The 20,411-nt window shown below is 36.7% G+C and overlaps 4 protein-coding genes across 6 annotated transcripts; 1 reads left to right on the plus strand and 3 right to left on the minus strand.

The window, feature by feature from the left end:
* Positions 1-2,494: 2,494 nt before the first annotated feature.
* LOC120008037 (caffeoylshikimate esterase) lies at positions 2,495-4,599 on the minus strand. Its single transcript, XM_038858542.1, has 2 exons — positions 4,215-4,599; positions 2,495-3,309 (listed from the first exon to the last, which is right to left on the minus strand). Exons 1-2 carry the CDS (start codon positions 4,513-4,515, stop codon positions 2,654-2,656), a joined length of 957 nt encoding a protein of 318 aa, XP_038714470.1. The 5' UTR covers positions 4,516-4,599; the 3' UTR covers positions 2,495-2,653.
* A 2,116-nt stretch (positions 4,600-6,715) lies between these two features.
* LOC120007820 lies at positions 6,716-10,232 on the plus strand. 3 transcript variants are annotated; one of them, XM_038858278.1, is made up of 4 exons: positions 6,716-6,836; positions 8,065-8,327; positions 9,559-9,691; positions 9,794-10,232. In XM_038858278.1, exons 2-4 carry the CDS (start codon positions 8,164-8,166, stop codon positions 9,848-9,850), a joined length of 354 nt encoding a protein of 117 aa, XP_038714206.1. In that variant the 5' UTR covers positions 6,716-6,836; positions 8,065-8,163; the 3' UTR covers positions 9,851-10,232. The 3 variants fall into 3 exon arrangements, with proteins under 3 accessions (XP_038714206.1, XP_038714207.1, XP_038714208.1); XM_038858279.1 differs by having other exon boundaries at positions 6,755-6,840; XM_038858280.1 differs by having other exon boundaries at positions 6,816-6,929.
* Positions 10,233-10,414: 182 nt separating this feature from the next.
* On the minus strand, positions 10,415-13,898 carry LOC120006876 (histone H2A variant 1-like). Its single transcript, XM_038856993.1, has 2 exons — positions 13,476-13,898; positions 10,415-10,941 (listed from the first exon to the last, which is right to left on the minus strand). Exons 1-2 carry the CDS (start codon positions 13,590-13,592, stop codon positions 10,645-10,647), a joined length of 414 nt encoding a protein of 137 aa, XP_038712921.1. The 5' UTR covers positions 13,593-13,898; the 3' UTR covers positions 10,415-10,644.
* A 1,065-nt stretch (positions 13,899-14,963) lies between these two features.
* On the minus strand, positions 14,964-20,209 carry LOC120006811 (serine-threonine kinase receptor-associated protein-like). The gene is made up of 7 exons (XM_038856900.1): positions 19,693-20,209; positions 18,711-18,846; positions 17,927-18,008; positions 16,977-17,152; positions 16,121-16,258; positions 15,896-16,035; positions 14,964-15,493 (listed from the first exon to the last, which is right to left on the minus strand). The coding sequence occupies exons 1-7, from the start codon at positions 19,808-19,810 to the stop codon at positions 15,225-15,227; spliced, it is 1,059 nt and encodes a 352-aa protein (XP_038712828.1). The 5' UTR covers positions 19,811-20,209; the 3' UTR covers positions 14,964-15,224.
* Between the last annotated feature and the right edge of the window lie 202 nt (positions 20,210-20,411).

The raw sequence follows: 20,411 nt of genomic DNA on the forward strand, positions 1-20,411 counted from the left end.
GTCGCTGGAGCACGTCAAAAATGTTGATGATTGAAGATCCGCGATGGATGAAGGAGATCTATAGCCGACGAAGATAAACTCTACAAAATCCTTATTTAACACAAAAACATTAAAAAAAAAAACACATATCTAAATCGAGAAAGAGAATATCAAATCCATGGGAGGAGGAAAAAGAGGTGGGAAGGAGAAGGAGAGCCGAACCACTCCTTCTCGATCCTCAATCAATTTTTGAGGATGGTATGAGATTTGAGAGGTTCTTTTTTATAGAAAGGAGAAGAAACCTATATAATATCTTTTTGGCTGCAATGCAAATATGCAATGAACACATGTGTTGGTTTTTTAAAAGTTTATTCACTATCATTATTCGTTGTGAAGCTGAAAATGTGCGAAGGGTTTTAGAGAATCAATATTCTTAACCATGCAAAGGTTGTCGAGCTAATTAGAGATAGAATCTCATGTTTCCATATGAATTTTAATTTTAATTTTTCTTCTGAAACCAAATTATTCAACTTTGGACTGGTTTGGTGGCACTATTGAAATTTTCCACGTGCTTAAATAGCCCACCAGTCAACAATTATTTTCTCAATCTCAAATGTGACAATTATTGGGATGCCATCAAATCAATATGCCAATATGCCCACCAAAGCTAGGGCCCATAATATAAGCCCATTCCCTCACAACGTACCTTTATTCAAGTGTACCATCTTTTTTTTTTTTTTTTTTTGATGCGGAGGGGGAATACCCAAAAAAACACAATACTACTCAATTACTCTCAAGACCCGTCTAGGCCAAGAGACCCCAATGATATCGTCCCTGATCAACTCCACCATATCACTAGGAGGACTCCAAATAACACGGACCCCTTGATCATAATCAAGAGCCCTAGTCGCTAAAAAATCCGCACAACGAAAAATATCTTAAATTGTCTTGAGTGTTTTTGTGCAAGCTCAGGACAACGAGTAAGCTTTCAGAAGTCTACCATGTTTGTTTCTACGAATGTTGATAGAGGTTTAGCCCTTGAATTATCTCGTATGTCTGGGATTCCTTTAACTGATAATTTGGGTCGGTACCTGGGTACTCCTTCGATCCATGGCCGTGTGAGCACTCGAGATTATCAGTTTGTGGTAGACCGTGTCTCGACTAGATTGGAAGGGTGGAAGACTAAGTACCTTTCGCTGGCTGGTCGTATTACTTTAGCGAAGTCAGTTTTGACGACAATTCCGATGTATGTTATGCAAACTGCATTATTTTGCGATGCAACAACTTGATTCACATGAATAACTTATACATACGTAGGGTCCCTTTTTCTCTGTTTCAACGCAGATTTTTGAGTTGTAACCCTCTGTTTCCATGTTTTACCCGTTTGGATACACGTTCCATCAAAAATGAAAGCGACGAATTCACGTTCGCAGTCGAAACAATCCTGAGCCACTTCGAACATCATTGTCGTTTTAGAAAATGGAGGTTCACTTAAAAAAAAAATAGAGATCACATGTAGTGTATAGTGTATAAGTTATGAGAAATAGTATTCTTACCTCCTAAATTAGTAATTCCACCTCCAAATGATTGAATTTTATTTTTTAATATTATTTTATATTTAATTATTTCGAATTGTCTATGATTTGACATTTAATTATCATTCTAAAAATTAATTTTCACACCTCCTAATTGGTTTTTCCACATTCATCAATTAATTAAAGTAAATATATTACATCACATCAATGCATATTGACAAGTACGTTTAATGAATCCTGCAAGTTGTTCTCTGTACGAAATGACTCATTCGTTTACAAAATCATACATATATCTAAACCACTAAATCATAATAATAAGGATTGTCGGGTAACCGTTTATCAATGTCTATTGAACAAAATGATTACCATTCAAAAAATATCAATGAGTTGTGAGTAGAAGAATCAAATGTCAAATCCCATATAATTCGAAAGAATCAAACATCAAATTATATATATAATAATATTAAAAAATGAAATTCAACCATTTAGAGGTGGAATTACCGTTTCTCATAAGTTATTCCCAAAGCATGGACGATAAATGTGGGGAACGCGTGGCAAAGAGATGACCGTGCATAACACCTCGAGGATTGTGCCAATCTTATCAGTGGTTGCCCATGCCCATGGAACTAGACAAACGGTTTGTTTTGTTGGCACACAGTCAGCATTCCACTCACCTGCTGTTATCAATCACAACTTTGATTGACCCCAAGCCCAATTGAGATGGAGCTTCCACAGCGATGGATCTAGGCCCATTGTGGAAAGGCTATAGCCCAAGCCCATTAAAAGCTAAGCCCACCTGCCATCTAGGCCCATTTTGGGAAGACTCTAGCCCAAGCCCATTAAAAGCTAAGCCCACCCACCATCGTTCATTTGTCCTTTTTTTTAATATGCCCACGCCGGGAGTAGTAGCTTCAAAGTGACGTGAGAGAGCTCAGGGGCAAGATCTTTCTTATGTCCATTCTAAAATAAAAATTGAATCATTGAACAATGAATTTGTCTCGTAGAATACAACAATCAGAATTCTTCAATTCAATTTTATTACATTCCAATTGCTTTTCCCCTTTGACAGTCAAACAAGAATAAAAACCCAAACAACTAAATCATTTGGCATTAGAGTCCAAATTTCTTTCATGAAATGATCAATTTTTAGGCCCATACCTCTCAACCCTCTCATCAATCCACTCCCTCATATCCCTCAACACAACATCAGCATTCTCATCAGGCTCCCCTTGTATCAAAGAATGGTACATCCCTTCATAAATCTTCAAGCTCTTGTCCTCGCTCGACGCCTTCTCGAACAACAACTGGGACGACGTAGGGCACGTGACACCATCCCCCGTGCCATGGACAGTCAAAAACGACACCGTTACTTTTGAGAAATTGTCCTGTATGTATTCACAAACCCTAGCGATTTCTCTCATCGTACCAACCCTAGGTGGGCCTGTGTACCTTCTTGGGTTTGAAGCAATGATTTTCAGCTTTTCAGGGTCTTTGATTGCTTTCCCTACCATTTTGTTATCAGGCATGGCTGCCCAAGTATCAGCCAACCCAAATAACAGTCCGTACATGAATAATCTCACCTTGCTAGGCTTCATGTTTTCTGGGATGACGAAAAGTGGGGCAGAGAAGATCAGGCCCGTCCACGTGTTGGGATCTGATTGGAAGTACATCAACATTGTTATGGCCCCACCCATGGACTCCCCGAATAGGAATGCAGGTAAGTGTTTGTATTCTTCGCTGTCCCGCACATGCTTGAAGAATGATAAGGACGTCGCTGCGATCTTTTCCATGTCACCTGTACAAAAATGTATAAGTTTACACATACATGTCATTTCATTCTCTAGCATTGTCCTGGATTTTATTATTTCCACGTCGGATTGTACATAAATCTCATCAAGAGCCTAAAATTTGAAAAGTAAATTTACTTAGCAAACTACATTTTTGGTTAATTGTTTCAAGGTCACTATATGACCAAATGAATGATGGTGTTGGCGCGATTAGTGGCGGATCCAGGAAAAAAAAAATTGATGGAAGACTTAGTTAGTGGCGGAGTTAAAAATTTATAGAAGTGAGGTTAAAGGTTGAAGGGGGCGCATCGCCTCGATTTTTTAGGACTATTTACTTAAAAATGACCAAAAATAAGTATATATATATACGGAAGCATTGCGTATCTTAATAAATTCAACCATAACATGTAATTAAACAATGTAATAACAAAATTCAATGTAATTAGACAACGTAATAACGAAAGCTAATGTAATTAGACAATGTAATTATTTTATGACCGATTATGAAAGAAATTGTTAGAGATATATAGAATTTTCAATATATATTCACTAAATTACCCATCACAAATTAAAACATAAAATATTATTTAGACGATTTTTCATTGAGGATAAATAATAAGGCGTTTCTTATTAAATATATAGTAACTCGGATCGGGTCAAGCCCACCCTGAACATATGGTGGCTCCGTCATTGGGATCGATGGTAAAGAACACGCTAGTCATGCTCTCATTGGGTTCAATTTTCTTCTCCGGGGGCATGAGCTCACACTTGAATTGAATTTTAACGGGTTTGCCTATATGTGTGATTTGTGAACTATTGACTATTGAGTAGATCCTATGAGTTTATCAAATGATAAAATTGAAAAAAAGAAAATAAATTCAATAAGCCAACTAAAAACAAACAAAATATTTACCCATATAGCAGCGTAGACCGTCGGATCGGCCATGACCAAGAAGATCAGCGGCAAAGACAGCATAACCCCAAGTGGCGTAATTGATGCAGATCTTCTGGAAGAGCCATCCGGTGTCGGATCCATATCCGTGGGTCATGTAGACCGTGCCCTTCACTTTCTTGTCCAACGGCAGGAAGCTCTGCGTGAAAAGCTTGCCGTTCGGAGTTTCGAAGTAGGATTTGGTGTTCGCGACTCCTTGGGAGGTGTAGTACTCCTCCTCCGGCATATCGCCCCAGAAATTCGGCGCCGTTTCGGAAGCCATTTTTGGCGTTGCGTATGGGTAGTGGGTGAAGAAGATAAAGAGAGGGGAAGGTACAAGGTCTTGTCAAAGTGGGATGTTGGTGGTGAGATAGAGGGAATATTATATATAAAAAAAGTGGGTTATAATTTTTTTAAAAAAGAAGTTTAAAACCAACACTTCATTCCTAACAAAATAATTATAAAACTGAAAAAACAAACGTCGAACTAACACCGGACAACATCAACATGTATCTAAATAACAAGGGGGTTATAAGTTATAAAGATATAAATGTGTAATAAAAATTTGAGTACATAAAAATTAATTTGGTTTAACCTTGATTGTCTTATGTTTACTCATTAAGTGAATTATGCATTCAATCACATATAATTATGAGGATTGACGAATTAAAGATCAATGGATTTATATACTCAAATAACTTTTTTTTAATAAAATTATTTGCATTATTACTTTTATTAGAGTTTTTGTTTATCACTTTTATGAGATTTAAGGCAGAGGAACATATATATAAGGGTAGCTTTAGTCACATTTCGGTTTTTTTTAAAGACACCTCAATATAAGTTCATCATCCCTCATAAAAATTAATTGACGGAGTGTCTTTAAAAAAAGTAGAAGTATGACTAAAGCTGCACTATATCTATAGAAAAGGATCGTTTCACGGTTTCACCAACCAAGTTTTGGGATATGGGGTTGGTAAGAGTGGGTGGACCGGTTATATGGTGGGTCCCTTTGTGAGGAGTAGGTTAGTATATTGTAATGGTTGTGATAATATGTTGTAGTCTTCAGTAAGCTTGGGTTGGTGTTACTCGATAATCATTACTTATTTGACTATTGACCTAAATTGTCCAATGAGAAATGGAAGAATTATTGCTTACGGTGATTCTGAATTATAGGGAAATATTCCCAACAACCCATATGTGTAGGTCCCACTTTCACCAACTACTAATACATCAGTTTAATTCAAGAATGACGATGATCACTCCCGTTGATCTTGTTAGGTTTAAGTCTATTCTAGTGACGATGATCACTCCCATTAACCAAAATTAAATTCCAAACAGGGAAACTTTTACTTTTAGAAGGAGTGGTAAAATCCTATCCGATTCAGATAAACAATTTTTATGACTCGAATTAAATCAAATTTATACATAAGTTATATGTTCAAAATCCTAATACAAACACAAAAATTTTGTTCGATTTAAAATAGGATCCGAATACATAAATCTTGTCCGGACTCTAACTCGAATTAGGTTATTGTCTGGTTTACTTGTCCAAATTTGAACCAATCCAAATTTGGGCAATTAAGTACGTCCGAAATCCAATTCGGATTATGATCTGGACATATAAATATTTCGTAAACACGTGATGTTGTTTAACTTGAAACCGATCCGGGATCGATTTTTTGTCATCCCTAACTTTTAGTCATTGAAAGATGACGGTGAATTCAATTTAATCACTCAATTTTAAAAAGTTTCAATTTCATTACCCATTATTCAAATTTGTTTCAGCCACACTTATGTGGCATTTGACTATTGATTTTGACCAATTTGAGTTGACATCACAAAATGATGTGGATTTAAAAAAAAATATGATGTGGAATAAAAATAAATAAATAAAAAATGTTCTTTCGGTTGCAATTTCAATGAATATTTATCTTAATGTTTGGCCTCAAAAAATTAAGTAATTTTCGCTTTTTGAAATTTGATCTTGGGAGACCAAATATATGAAGAAGGAGACCAAGATGGAAGCTTAATCACGAAAAAAAGAAAGAAGAAGACATGACATAGAAGGGAGATGTACTTGTGCCAAACATAAAATTTCTTAGTTGAAATGACTCTAATTATAAGAATTATTATACACACATACATATATATATGTATATACAAAAACACGTTTAATTGTCCATTGTAATTTGTAAAACACACGAAAAACATTAAAAAAAATTTTATCAAAATCACTTGAAAACTGAAAACGAAAAAATAGACCTTTATTATTTTTTATTTTTTATTTTCTAGGAAACTAATCAAACTCACCTTTAAATATTTTCTAACATATTGGAGTTAAAAAAAAAAGAAAGAAAATTTCGTTTATTTTTATTTTATTTTATTTTTGGCAAATTTTTTTTTTTGTTTCGGTTCATTTAAGAATATGTCCCACACCGAATATATTACTCACAGACCCGTACAGTTCAATGAGTTTACCGTCTCTAAATTTAACCTGAAAAGTCAATTGTCGAGGACTGAGAAGACCTTCGCGTGCGCCCGCCGAGTAGAATCGGTTCCGGTCACGGAAAAATCTCTTGATATCTTTATGATCTTCCGGAGACAGTAAGTATGTCTCTGCGCGCCATTCTTGGCGACGGGCATTCTTTCTCTGTATCTAATGATATTCGTCTTCTTTAGTGAATGAAGAATCGCCAAGTATGGGATTTATTCTACATTCTCTTGGATTGTTTGTGCCGATGCCATATTGTGTTTTTGTATGAAATACTTTGGGTCTGTTTGTTTTGACTGAGAGTCAGGTGGCGCTAACATCTGGGATTGAAAAGAATTTCGGGCACTGACATTTATGAATCTTTGAGTTGAACTTTCTCTGGGTCTGGGGTTTTCACAGTGTATGTTCTATTGAAGCCAAAATTGTGACTTGTGACTTGGGCATTCTATGATACTTATTCCCCTATGAATAGTTGGGCATGTAAATTGGGCATTATGAGCCACCATATACATAATCTCTGGTTCTTGGAAAAAATTGATGGGGCGCTAATTTATCGGTTCAAGTATTTAACACATGAATGTGCCAAAATATTAGTGAGACTGAATTTTTGGTGCTCTTTTGATTATTAATGCTTGTAGCTTCCTGCTTTGTAGTAATTTGGATTATTGGATTCTAGGCACCATTGGTACTGTAGCCAAATTGTGCTTGTTTTCCGAAGGGTGAGACTGTACGTTTGATTCCTTCTGGTGAATTGAGTACCAAAAACAAGAGAAGAAAGTATTAAGATCAAAGTTCCATTTTTTTGGTCTATTTTGCAGAATATGTGTAGCTTGGTTGCAAGGCTCGCTAACACATTAGATAAACGACCAATTTATAGTTTAGCAAGTCGAATGGATGATATATACTGGTTTGTGCCTGGAAATTCCAGGCCTAACCAGGAAAATTTTAAATTGATACAGAGTGCTGTGTAGTCTGTCGAGTCTTCCTGAATTTTTCCTTTCTTGTCCTCTCTTAATCATGCTTTTCCAATCTTTCTTTTGATTAGTTAGTTCTCTTGTTCTCGGATGATAATTTCTAATTATGTTTTGTTGTCTTATCTATACCACTTATGTGGATAGTTAACTACTTAACTGGAAAGAAAATATTGCTATTTTGCTGAATTATTTATTCTGCTTAGTTCTTCCCTGATTTTTGGTGTGCAATCTGAACGCATTCATGATATTATCATGCAAATTTTTTTTCCTTTCTGTGGAATTGTTTCTTGATAACTCGTGCTAAACTTTCTTGTTTCCCTTTCCTGAAGTCTAAAGTCTCTTATTCTCTCATTCCCTCACTTTACAGATATGAAAAACGAGAGAGAAAAGAATCATCACTGAGGGAGCGGAGCGAGGTTATATAATTAGAGACAGAGAGGGGGAGAGAGAGAGAGAGAGAGAAGTAATGGCAGCAGCGTCGTTTAGGTGGATACTGCAGCTACACAAGGACGTACCAAGAGCGGCTCGGTTCTACTCAGAAGGCCTCGACTTCACTGTCAATGTCTGCACTCTTCGCTGGGCTGAACTCCACTCTGGCCCTCTCAAGCTTGCACTCATGCACTCCCCCAGGTACTGGCATGGTCCCTCACCCTTTCATACTTGATATTGTGCCTTGTTCTTCCTGTTTTGATCATTTGTCCGAAAGAAAAAACCACACTTTTAAATTGCATCAATTACTGGGAATTGAATTCTCCCGTTCTCAAGCATTGATTTTTAGCTGAAAAATGAATTTGGTGGAATTACTTCACCCACCCATCAAACAGCTGCAGTAGCCATTCCGTTGATTATTATGTTACTCAGAGAGCCCTTATATTTATGTAGCAACTGGAAATTTTGACTCTAATAGCTAACATGACTCAAAGGAATCATAGAAAAGTAGATGCACAGCTGGTGTTAGTTTGTCTTGGAAATGCGGATTTTAGAATTGTCGAAGAGCTTTTACTCTGACAAAGAACAAGAACAGTATTTGTGTTGCTGTGGGCCTGTGGCTCTGCGCCTCGGCCTGCCTTTCTTGTTTTAAAATTATTGCTACTCAAGTTTCAAAATCTAATTGAAATTTCAGAATTGAAAGTTATTCCTGCGTATATCCTTCAAAAAAAGAAGTATTTTTTCCTAGGCTAATTTCCATTGTATGCACAAGGTTACTACTTTGCTTCCAACTTTTGGGAACGATCAGTTCTGCAATATATCTTCACAATACTGCATAATTGGTGTATTTTAGTGCAAAACACCATTCACATCGAACGCAACCAAAGAAGAAAAATATGCTATTATAATTTTTCATTGTTCCTTCCTTTCAATTCCTTTCTTGGGTCGAAATAATAATGTCTATTAGTCAAAGATTCCTATTCTTGATTTAGACTTTTTTCGGGTGTATTGGAACCCCTTTTTCCTATTTATTACGTATAATCTAAATGGTGTCCAAAAAACAATAAGGAAGGGGAAATCGATTGATCAACTAGAACGTCTTCAACGAAGTCATAGAAAATAACATCAACTTTTATGGAATACTAAAATAGCTAAAGTAAGGTTCTATTAAGGTAGAAGAAAGGATTTGTATGATATTGGATCGCCAGAAGCCAGAAAAAAAACTAGAATATATATATATAGTATATAGATATTCTAGTTTATGCATATATACTGATAAAGTAATGCTAAAATCAGTAACGGAAACAATTCAGAATTTCTTCTGTGTGTAAACTAGTTCGATCGTCTGGAATGATTTCTTATTGTGCAAGCCTGTTTAGATTCTTTGGTGTCAAAATGAACCAAGATGCGAGCAGCTAATTGAGTTTTACAGTGACCATGTTATGCAGCAGGGGTATTCTTCACTACTATCGTTCACAGTGTCTGATATAAACACTACAGTGACAAAACTAATGGCCTTAGGTGCTGAACTAGACGGCCCCATCAAGCATGAGGTCCATGGAAAGGTATAGATAATGAAATAATTATCTATTGAACATTTGCACAGATTTTCTTAGGCTTTCTTCTCTCTGCCAAAACTAAAGATAATTTGTGATTTGCCTCATTAGGTTGCAGCCATGCGATGTATAGATGGTCATATGCTGGGACTCTATGAACCTGTCTGAGGGGGGTTGAGGAACCAGTCACGTCAATAAAAACCGAGCCACGCTGCTATTCGCTTTCGTTATCAAATATTGAATTCTTTTGACACAGGGAAAACATGAGAAACCTTTCCTTTCTTTGGATTGCCTTCAACGATCGATAGTGATAGTGTCTGCTCATCCAGGTTTATGACAAGATTTCGTCTTTCCATCTATTTGGTAGCACAACTGCTCATTTTTGCCTGTTTACATTCTGATTTCTAAGCCAATTGCAATTCACCATGAGATGAAATTGCTTGAGCTAAGCACTTGATCAACCAATTGGTCTTAGTATGTCATGAATTCTGATGTAGTGACAAAAAACTTGTTAATTCAGTTGGACAGATGTTTAATCCATGTTGCTAAACTTGTAGCACTTGCCTGCTCAACTTTTAGGTCCAATACTTTCTTTGCCATATATCAATTGGCAAGTCTTGACAGGTTGGCTACGTAAAGGAAGTGAACCCAATGGCCCATTTTATAGGCCAATTGCACCTAAAATGGGATGTATATTAACTTCATGTTAGATTCCCGTATATAAAAAGTATATATATAAAACTATTTTCCTCTATTTAATTCCAAATATCATACAAATAGAAAGACATCAAGGTCAACTGATCAAATGTTCAAGATTTTACTTCACTGTTGTGAAAACAAATCAAGTATATTATCTAATGCATAATTGGGAAAGCAGCCTCCTAGCATGGACATCCAACACCGTCAAAACATTTTTCGAAAGATCAGTACAAACAACAAGAGGAGAGACGAGGGCGTTAAAACTACTCCTTAGAGGATTTGTTGATGAGTGATTTGTGAATGTGTGGGATAACTCCTCCACCGGCTATAGTTCCTTTAATGAGAGTGTCAAGTTCTTCGTCACCACGGATGGCAAGCTGCAAATGCCTAGGCGTAATACGTTTAACTTTCAGATCCTTGCTAGCATTACCAGCCAACTCCAACACTTCTGCAGTCAAGTACTCCAGTATAGCAGCTGTATACACAGCAGCTGTCGCTCCAACCCTTCCATTTGCAGCAACCCTTGTCTTCAGCTGTCGGTGGACTCGACCCACTGGGAACTGCAAGGAATATCATAAAAAAGCTTAAAAATAATACCTACATCAAAATCAATTCAAGAACGATGTAAAAAACTCAGATGCCCTTTTATTGGGTGACTACAATATATTAGCAGGGCAGTATGTATCAAAGCTCTTTAAAGAGAGAACCAAAATCGGACAAATCCAAAAGATCGCGTCAATCTAAAAAGTGAACGTCCAAGAAAGAGATCACTTCATTTGTTAGTGTTTCATATAAACTAAAAATTTCTACACTTCACCTCCCCTGACACATTCAAAGATTCATCACAACAAGGATCACATGATACAGACATAAAATTTAGAATCAGATAAGTCTGTATAACAATGGAATTAATACTAGCAACTTCGGTTCATAAAAAAAAACTAGTGAAAACCAATAAACAGAGTGTTTATAAAATAAGACAAAAGAAAAACGTAAACTGTCCACCAAGAGGCATTTAAGTGGAGAGAGAGAGAGAGCCAAAACAGTTCTAATTGTGTTGAACCTTTGACTAACAAAGCAGGCATAAACCGACTTAAAAAAGCCCAAAAAAAACTACTGTAGCTCCCAAACAGCTGGACAATCAGGAAGCAAAAAAGCTCATTAATTTTTAATTCTGCTTTCATGCAACAGTAAACAACACCTTCCACATGATTAAACTATCCACAGCAAAAATCCTCAATGCTACTACACAGCTCAAGATAAAGCCACCTTTGATGGCCAGCCAGCTTCCAAAAGGTCCACCTTTCATCTCACTTCCATCCCTTAGCATCAGACCACACTATTCTGTCATCCTTGCTTCCATCACATTTATGACATACAAATTATCAAAAAGAATTAGACTAGACAAGTAATGATCCCCATAAAACGCTGATGCAATGAGACTGACTTGCATGGATCCTATAAAATCCCCAACCAAAACATATCTAACTCATTTTATGAAGAATAATCCAAGAAACATACTTAAGCATAAGCTTCACACATAATAAGTCACGCACATGCATTCCTCCCTTATCCTATATTAAAAGACATCAACCACGAACAATTCTGAAACCCTCAAGATACCCATACAAGAGAGAGAACCATATACTTGGAGGCCTCAAGTGGAAGCCTAAAGTTCAGTAAGATTAACAAAAAGTCAAAAAGTCTACTCTTTGTATGGAGAAACATTCCAAGAAAACGAAATTAGAAGGCTCTTCACAAATGCAATGGAAAAAGCACCAGGCCAAAATGATTTTCATTATCCACCTTGTTTCATTAACATTAATCCTTGATTTTAAAAAATAAAATAAAATAAAGAACACTCCGATAGACTCTTAGCAAGAAACACATTGACAAAATCTTATGAAAACAAGATTTTCTCCCTGCATAAAAAACCAACCACCCTACCCTGTTAACCTAAAATCTACCATGACAAAAACTTCTTCCACTAAATGCAGCAAGTAAAAAAATTCCATAAGTGCTATTTTCTTTTCTTTTTTATGCAAAAATATGGGAGTTCATGATTTGCCTTCTTTGATGATTGTATCTCGACAGCTCTCACTTTGGTTTGTCTGACCTCTTTTCAGGAATCATCTCTTCTTTGTGGACCTGATAAAGCTATATAATCCTTCCTTAGTCTTAGAATCTTCTCATTTCAGATCACAGAAACGGATTTCATACTCCCTCTAACTACAGAAAGCAGCATAAATGCTAAGTAGAAGCTTATTAATCAATCTTCCTTCTCTAGCAAAATGGAGGTAGAACAAGACACATCATACCAAGCGAGTGACATTGAACTAACTAATTCTAGCCACCACATGCATTTGCCAACCCCCATGTCAGAAAGTTAACACAACGAGAAATAGAAACCTTCAGAACACATGGAATAGGACAAGAGAAACATTGTTCAAATATCTAGAAATCAAAAATAGGAAATCGATTCCAGATCTAAATGGTCCACCTTATGTAATGATATTAACTTGCAAGAAATGTATTTGTAAGCTGCACAATTAACTTTTTATCAGATGATTAGGAAGTTTGGATAGAAAATTGATGGGTAAACTAACAAACTTGTGCTCAAGCATATATTGACAAGAGTTTACAAACAATTTTCAAGACCAACAAAACAAGTTTAAAAAAGTTTAATTTTGTTTAGATTTTTTTTCCCAGTGCACGTGCTAATCTATGATCAGATCCCAAATCCTTAAAGTATTAAAAAAATAAAGAAAATCCATTATGTCGGACCAAGTCATTTTCTTCAGGGAGCCAAGACAAAAAAATCCAACAAATATTAAAGCTTTCATTCGACTGATAACTACAACCAGATATTCATGCTCAAAGCTGTTTTCCAAATAAGAGTTCTACAGCTACCATACCTGACAAAAATTGAAATTTCATATAATCCGTACTTTTTAAACCACATCTTTTCCAGCAAAACCCATAAATAAGTCTATGCATATTCTACCGAGAAAACACCATAAAAGCAAATGTAAAATTCAAAATGCAAACAAACAAACAGATCGTTTGTGACTGTTTCATACAGAGAGAAGGGAACCTGGAGGCCAGCGCGCGAGGAGCGAGAGACGGGCTTCTTCTTGTCCTTGTCCTTGTCCTTGTTGCTGAGGGTCGATTTGCCACCTGTAATCAAGCCTTTAGCTCCTTTGCCCGACATTTTGCCGCCAAAACTAAACTCTAGGGTTTTCTTTTCCTTGTTTTGAAATCGAAGAAGAGAATACGAACAGAAGGAGGGAGCGAGCGAAAATACCAAGACTCGAAGACCCCGATCTGAAGAACTAGGCGACCACGACGCCGCTTATATAGTCGCCTCACAAAATTGCCCTTGTTTTTTCTTTTAATTACGGTTTGAGGTACCTTAATACATATAAAAAGAGAAATATGCAACCCCAGACTCAATACTTTTGGATCATTACAATTTACAAGAAACACTCATTATAACCTCAAAATCTAAAAGACTTCCTGGGTAGTGTTTTTTTTTAACCGATAATTCTTCAGTCCAACATATCTATTGAACTAACTCTAAACTATTGTAAATTCGGGTCACCAACTCAGCACGCTTCTCGTTAGTATTTGGACTTGTAACCTCCTCCATTTACAAAGAATTACCATAACTAATCTTACCATCTTCATCAAAACTTCTTTGTTATCTCTTAATAGTCTCGGGTCACCAACTCAGCACGCTTCTCGTTGGTATTTGGATTTGCAACCTCCTACATTTACCATTTACAAGGAGTTACCATAACTAACCTTACCATCATAATCAAAACTTCTTTGGTATCTCTTGATAGTCTCGGGTCGCCAACTCAACACGTTTCTCGTTTGTATTTGGACTTGCGACCTCCTCCATTTATAAAGAGTTACCATAACTAATTTTACCATCCTAATCATAACTTCTTTGTAATCTCTTGATAGTCTCGAGTCACCAACTCAGTACGCTTTTCGTTGGTATTTGGATTTACACCGTCCTCCATTTACCATTTACAAGGAGTTACCATAACTAACCTTACCATCCTAATCAAAACTTATTTGTTATCTCTTGATAGTCTCGGGTCACCAACTCAGTACGTTTTTCGTTGGTATTTGGACTTGTGACCTCTCCTCCATTTACGATGAGTTACCATAACTAACTTTATCATCCTAACAAAAACTTCTTTGTCATCTCTTGCCAATTCAACATGCTTCTCGTTGATATTTGGACTTGCAACCTCCTCCATTTATAAGGAGTTACCATAACTAACTTTACCATTTTAATCAAAACTTCTTTGTTATCTCTAGATAATCTTAGGTTGCTAACTCAGCACCCTTCTCGTTGGTACTTAGACTTGCCACCTCCTCCATTCTCCATTTATAAGGAGTTACCATAACTAACTTTACCATCCTAATCAAAACTTCTTTGTTGTTATCTCTTGATAGTCTGTAATCACTATTAATTAGTCATTAGTTGGGCATTTCTATCCCTATTTATTTGTCATTAATTGGGGGATTTCTTTGCAATAAGACAAAACATTGGGAACATGTTTGCAACTAAGTTCAATCATAGAATGTTTGTTTGCATGTTTTGCCTTACGATGGAGAATGCATCATAGTTTGCTAGCAATAACCCCCCTTCTCTCGTCACACATTTTTAACTGTCAAAATGGGAAAAATCCTATAATGCAGATATAGAACATATTCCTTGCCCTACAGTGAAGAAAGGAAAGATACAATAGAAATCTACAGGGCAACAATGACCAGAATGCCCTGCCCCCAGTAGTAACTTGCACTTGCTCATCAGGCAGAGGCCAAGTCAGGAGTCTATTGCCTTGTCCTTCTTTTCCACATTTTCCCCTTCCTTGCTGATTTGTAAATTCTCAATCTCACCAGAAACCACGTCAACTGAAACCTTCACTTTCTCAGTCGGTCCATTCCCTGGAAGTGAGGACTCGTTCTCGTTGTGATTCACAGGGCCTGATTGCCATATTCTGATGGTCCCATCTTCAGATCCTGAAGCAAAGGATTCACCACCAGGTGCAAATCTAACGCAATGGACTGGACCATGATGACCCTTGTGGCATCCTGCATCCATAGACCATAATGCAAACACAGACTAAAACTTAGCACAAATATTTGAAGTAAAAGATCACCATAAAAGTATATGCAGAAACTTTGTTAATTCAGAAATCATACTCCAAACACACAGTGTTTCCTCCATTGTTCATGTTTGGTCAAAAATAGTGAAGTAAACATCAAGGCTGAATCATTTGGCAAAAACAGCAGTTTTGTGCACAGAATTTAAAATACGGTAGCACTCAAAATGGCATTCAAGTCTGCCAGTCGGGCAGTGCCCAAGCAGTGTAACATGGGTATCATAAATGTTGATGGCAGTGATGCCCATTCAAATGAAATGCAAACATAATTCAGTTAAGTCGCTCCACAATATAAATCATGAATTAAACTCTTCAATTAAGTTCATTATACCTATCTTTTCTCCAGTATGGAAATCTAGTACATGGACCCACATATCCTCTCCTCCAGCAATAAACTTGTTACCAAGCTTTGGTTCCAATGAAGCTGACTCCACATTGCTGGGCATATCATAGCTCTTAACTAATCCAAAACTGAAGAAAAAAAAAGAAGTAAAGCTTTTAGCCACCGAGTCTGCAAACTAACCAAGACTAACAGACCTATCCAATGTAAACTTACTGATTTGCATCCCAAAACTTCACAGTAGAACCATCAGCAGTGGTTATATAGCGTCCATCCTGACTCACTTCAGCACTAGTTACAGGTGATTTGGTCTCTAGTGTTTGAACAATTTTGCCACTTCTTACATCCCACAACCTGAATTATCAACAATAGCGTAAGGAAATAAATTTCACAATAACAGACTCCTCATACCAAGGGGGCAAAAGTTTTCCATAAGAAGATAATTACAAAGAATCAATTCAACCAAATTGATGAAGATTCATGAAGATCTGAAGTTTCAGCTACAGCAGGGTTTATGGAGAGCAGATCAGTGCATCCTTATTTACATGAGCATCACAATGAAGCAACCTTTTAGTAACAAAATTGTGACAAGATTACTTCAGTGGCCAAGTTAAACCCGAGAGTTAGAACCAAGCATAAAAAAGGCAGGTTATGTAGAAGCCCTCCAAAAGCAACCATTTTCAAACAGGTCTCTTATCCAAACGCTTAGTCTCAGAGCCCTTACCAAATTGCAAAGCCAAGTCCAACAAAAAGCTACCCATAGGGAGTACAGTTCCCTCTCTTTGCCTATTAAAGATGCTAGAATGCTGCATTGACAAGGACAGAGCATATAACCAACCCAACAAATTAAATTGAGATGATACATAACTGACAAGGGAGATTCTTTAATGCTTTCATTATTTTCCATTTCCCAGATTCCGCTACTTGTTGAAGAGAGAATACGGCTCCACATAGAGCTGAATGGGGTAAACATTAGGCGTAACTAGCACACAGATTGCTAGATAAATGATTTGTTGAGCAATTCTGAGAACAAAGTAGAAGGAACACTGGGCCATTTAATTACTGTAAATACCTAACACCACCAGTCTCAGAACAAGAGCTTAAAATGGTCTGGTCACTGTGAAGCCATGCTATGGTCCTAATAGAACCAGGAGATTTGTCGACTTCTCTTGAAGGTGCATCTGGACGATTCAAATCAAATATCCGTAGAATTTTCTCGAATCCACCCGTGAGTAGAAGGTGTGTATCCTATAAAAAAGAAAATTTAAAAAATCCATGCATACAACAAAAGTAATTGACAAAAAGCATATATATCACTTAAAAGTGGAATAGGAAATTGCCATATAATCTTATTCCTAACAGAGCAAAAAATCATATATGTTTGCAAGAGAATGAGACAACATATAATATACAGGACGGGGGAGACAGAAATCAATAAAGCCATAAGGTATAGGATACAAAACCTATGTTTGAATCACTCATAAAATATTGCATCATGTTTTGGACAGCCAGAGAGCTAAATGAAAATTTTAAGATAGCTAATGCAAAAAAGCACCAACATGTCTAATTACATGACCAATCCTCCAGTCAGTACTCCATATTTTCAATCTTGAAAAATCACTATATAATGGGTTGCATTTGCTTTCCCAAACATTCAGCTACATGACATAGCTCAACACACTCAACCACAACCATTAAGTAGGAATCAAAAGACATTCAGAAGTGATTCAAAAGGAGATAATATTGTTATAACACTTCCAATGCTTCTGAATCTCATAAAAGAAACATTGTTACTAGAGATAAAGTGAGAAAAAAAGACAGTAAAGAAGCCTTTTCAAATCTCAAATGGTGTTGTTTCGGCTTCATATAATAAAAAATGCAGTGTGAATGAACAGCAGTGCTCTCAGCCAGATGAAAGGCTAGCATTCTCCCGCTAATATGACAAATGAGCATGGAAATTCATATATCCTGGATACCAAGCTGCATAAATACAATCATAGGAAGAAGGGACTAGGACACTACCTCTGAGAAGGAACATGCACGAACAATGTGCTTGTGTTCAAAAGAGTGCAGCTCATCCCCAGTTAATGCATCCCACAATTTCCTGCACATAGTACAGAAGTGTAAAATATCTTATTACTGTAACACAAAAGCATTCCATCGTCATTTATAAATCTTCACACACACACACACGGAGAGAGAGAAGGGGAGAGGGAAATCTTTAGTGATAAAAGCATCTATGTGACTTTCCTCCTTAGACACCAAATACTCAAATACCTCTCCTCCCTCCATATTGGTATACATGTACTTTACAAAGCATTAAAGCTCCCCAGTAGAAGTAATAGCCATGGATGACACCATAATGTAATGATCTACTATAGGAGTATCCAACTTACAAAACTATCCTTTAGCATGGAAAACATCGTAGGCAACTAGAATTATATACAGATCACTAAAAGAACATAAAAAGGAAACAAGTAATTTGAATAGCTGTTCAGAGAATGAGTTACAAGGCTTGATATATTACCATTGAGTGAAACTATCATGAAAAGAACTTACGAGATAAGGGCAAGGATTTACGGTATCATGCATATTGTACAGTATGGGGATCATAAGCAGTACAATTAAGTCAATGAAAGATATATGCTGAGGGTATATTTCATATCGGAAGGCAGTCAAATTTCACTTACATAAAATCTGACATAGTTGATAAGATTGATAGCTATGAAATCATGAATATCTTGGAAGGATGCAATGAAGTAGCAATTATAACAATTGAGTCAACAGGATAAAATTGATCACATACGCAGAAAAATCTGCAGAGGCAGATGCAGCTCGTAAGGCATTAGAGTCCAGACAGCAACTCCATACAGCACCTTTATGCCCTTCAAAGGTTCCAATCCAATCACCAGTCTCCCCATTTCTCAACATTGGAGTAGAATCTGGAATTCAACAAAAGTATAAGGAAAATAAAATATCTGGGCTACTGAGATGTTAGTATTACATAATAATCGATATGAAGCACAATTCACATTTGGATGGCAAAACAAGAGTTTACTTCAGACATGTAAAATTCCTAAATTAGCAAATAGCTCGCGATGGCATATTTCTATCAAAAAGGAAACAAAGGGGAAGAAATCCAGCGCACAAGGTACGTATAGTGAGGGTGAGGGTGAGGGCCATATGTAATTATGCAAGTATCCTTGCCCTGCTTAGTGCAGAGAAACTATTCTGCTTTTTGAACATGGGTTGCCGAGGTTGCAATGAAGCAATTCTATTTATAGCCGTATCCCACATTGCTGTTTCGTTGTTAGGACCTGTGATGCTTGGTTCCAATGAAGCAACACTGAAACTTTCCCAAGGTTTGCTCTTATCAATAGATTTGTGTTAAGGCAAATTTTTCCATGACTTCTTTTTAATGATGGATGAGATATAGTGATATACATTCGTTGTAACCATCAAAATTATGTGACAAAACGAACTTTTACAAACTGTTTGAAAGCCTGTTTCAAAAAGAAGCCGAGGACAAACAATGGTGGTAACAATCCCGACTAGGTACAAATCTATATTCCAAGTTAACCAACTGATAAACCAGAAACCAAAGTAAAAGCTACGGACCACAGATTGACAGTACCAGATTAAAAAGAGAATTACCAAATACTGGATGCAAAATCTAATTAGAAATGGACAAACCGAATCCAAATAAAACTGTCAACAAGAACAACAAAACTATCAACAAAATTACTCAAACGAAAACACAGCTCAAATTTTTAAGGAGATAAACATACCCTTGCTAGCACTGATAAGAAAGAACCCGTCAGGTGTGATCGGGCTGTAGAACAAATCCACAACAGGCCGAGAATGCCCATGGCAAACAAGCGGCACGGCAGCCTTCTTCTTGTCCATTTCCCTCTCTCACGACTACAATAACACAGCCAGCCCCAGAAACCCTACCAACGATCTATTATTCCAGATTTCACAAACAACACAAGTAATCTATATTTCCCTCGGACGAGAAGAACTCCAGTCCAGCTGAATTACTCGTGAAAAGGGAAAAAAAATACTAGAAGACAACAAATTCAATTACACAAATTTTCTTTCAATCAAATTTTTTGTTCTTTTTACGAAGCGATTTAAGAAGAAACCCTACGACTAGCGAGATGTAACTATTGTCTATGAAAATTGAAGAACTATATCCGAAAAAGGGAAAAAGAAAAGAAAAGAAAAACGAAAATGTAGATACAGAAGGGCTAAACGCAAGAGAGCAGAGAATGGAGTTGAAGCTGGTCTTATGGTGCTGAATTAGGTATTTACAATAAGGGGCCCCTTGTTTGTCATTCCATATAGGACGAGCTTAAACTCGGGTCATCACGTGTTTTGGCCATTCCATATAGGTCGTACGTGCAGAAATTTCTCCTCTCTTTTTCATCTGATGAATACGGTTTGGCCCCATAAAGATTCATCAACTAGGTTATCATCCAAATGATTCTAACGTAGGTTCTCATGC

This window comes from Tripterygium wilfordii, chromosome 10 (genome assembly GCF_013401445.1).
Source record: "Tripterygium wilfordii isolate XIE 37 chromosome 10, ASM1340144v1, whole genome shotgun sequence".
NCBI classification, from domain to species: Eukaryota; Viridiplantae; Streptophyta; class Magnoliopsida; order Celastrales; family Celastraceae; genus Tripterygium; species Tripterygium wilfordii.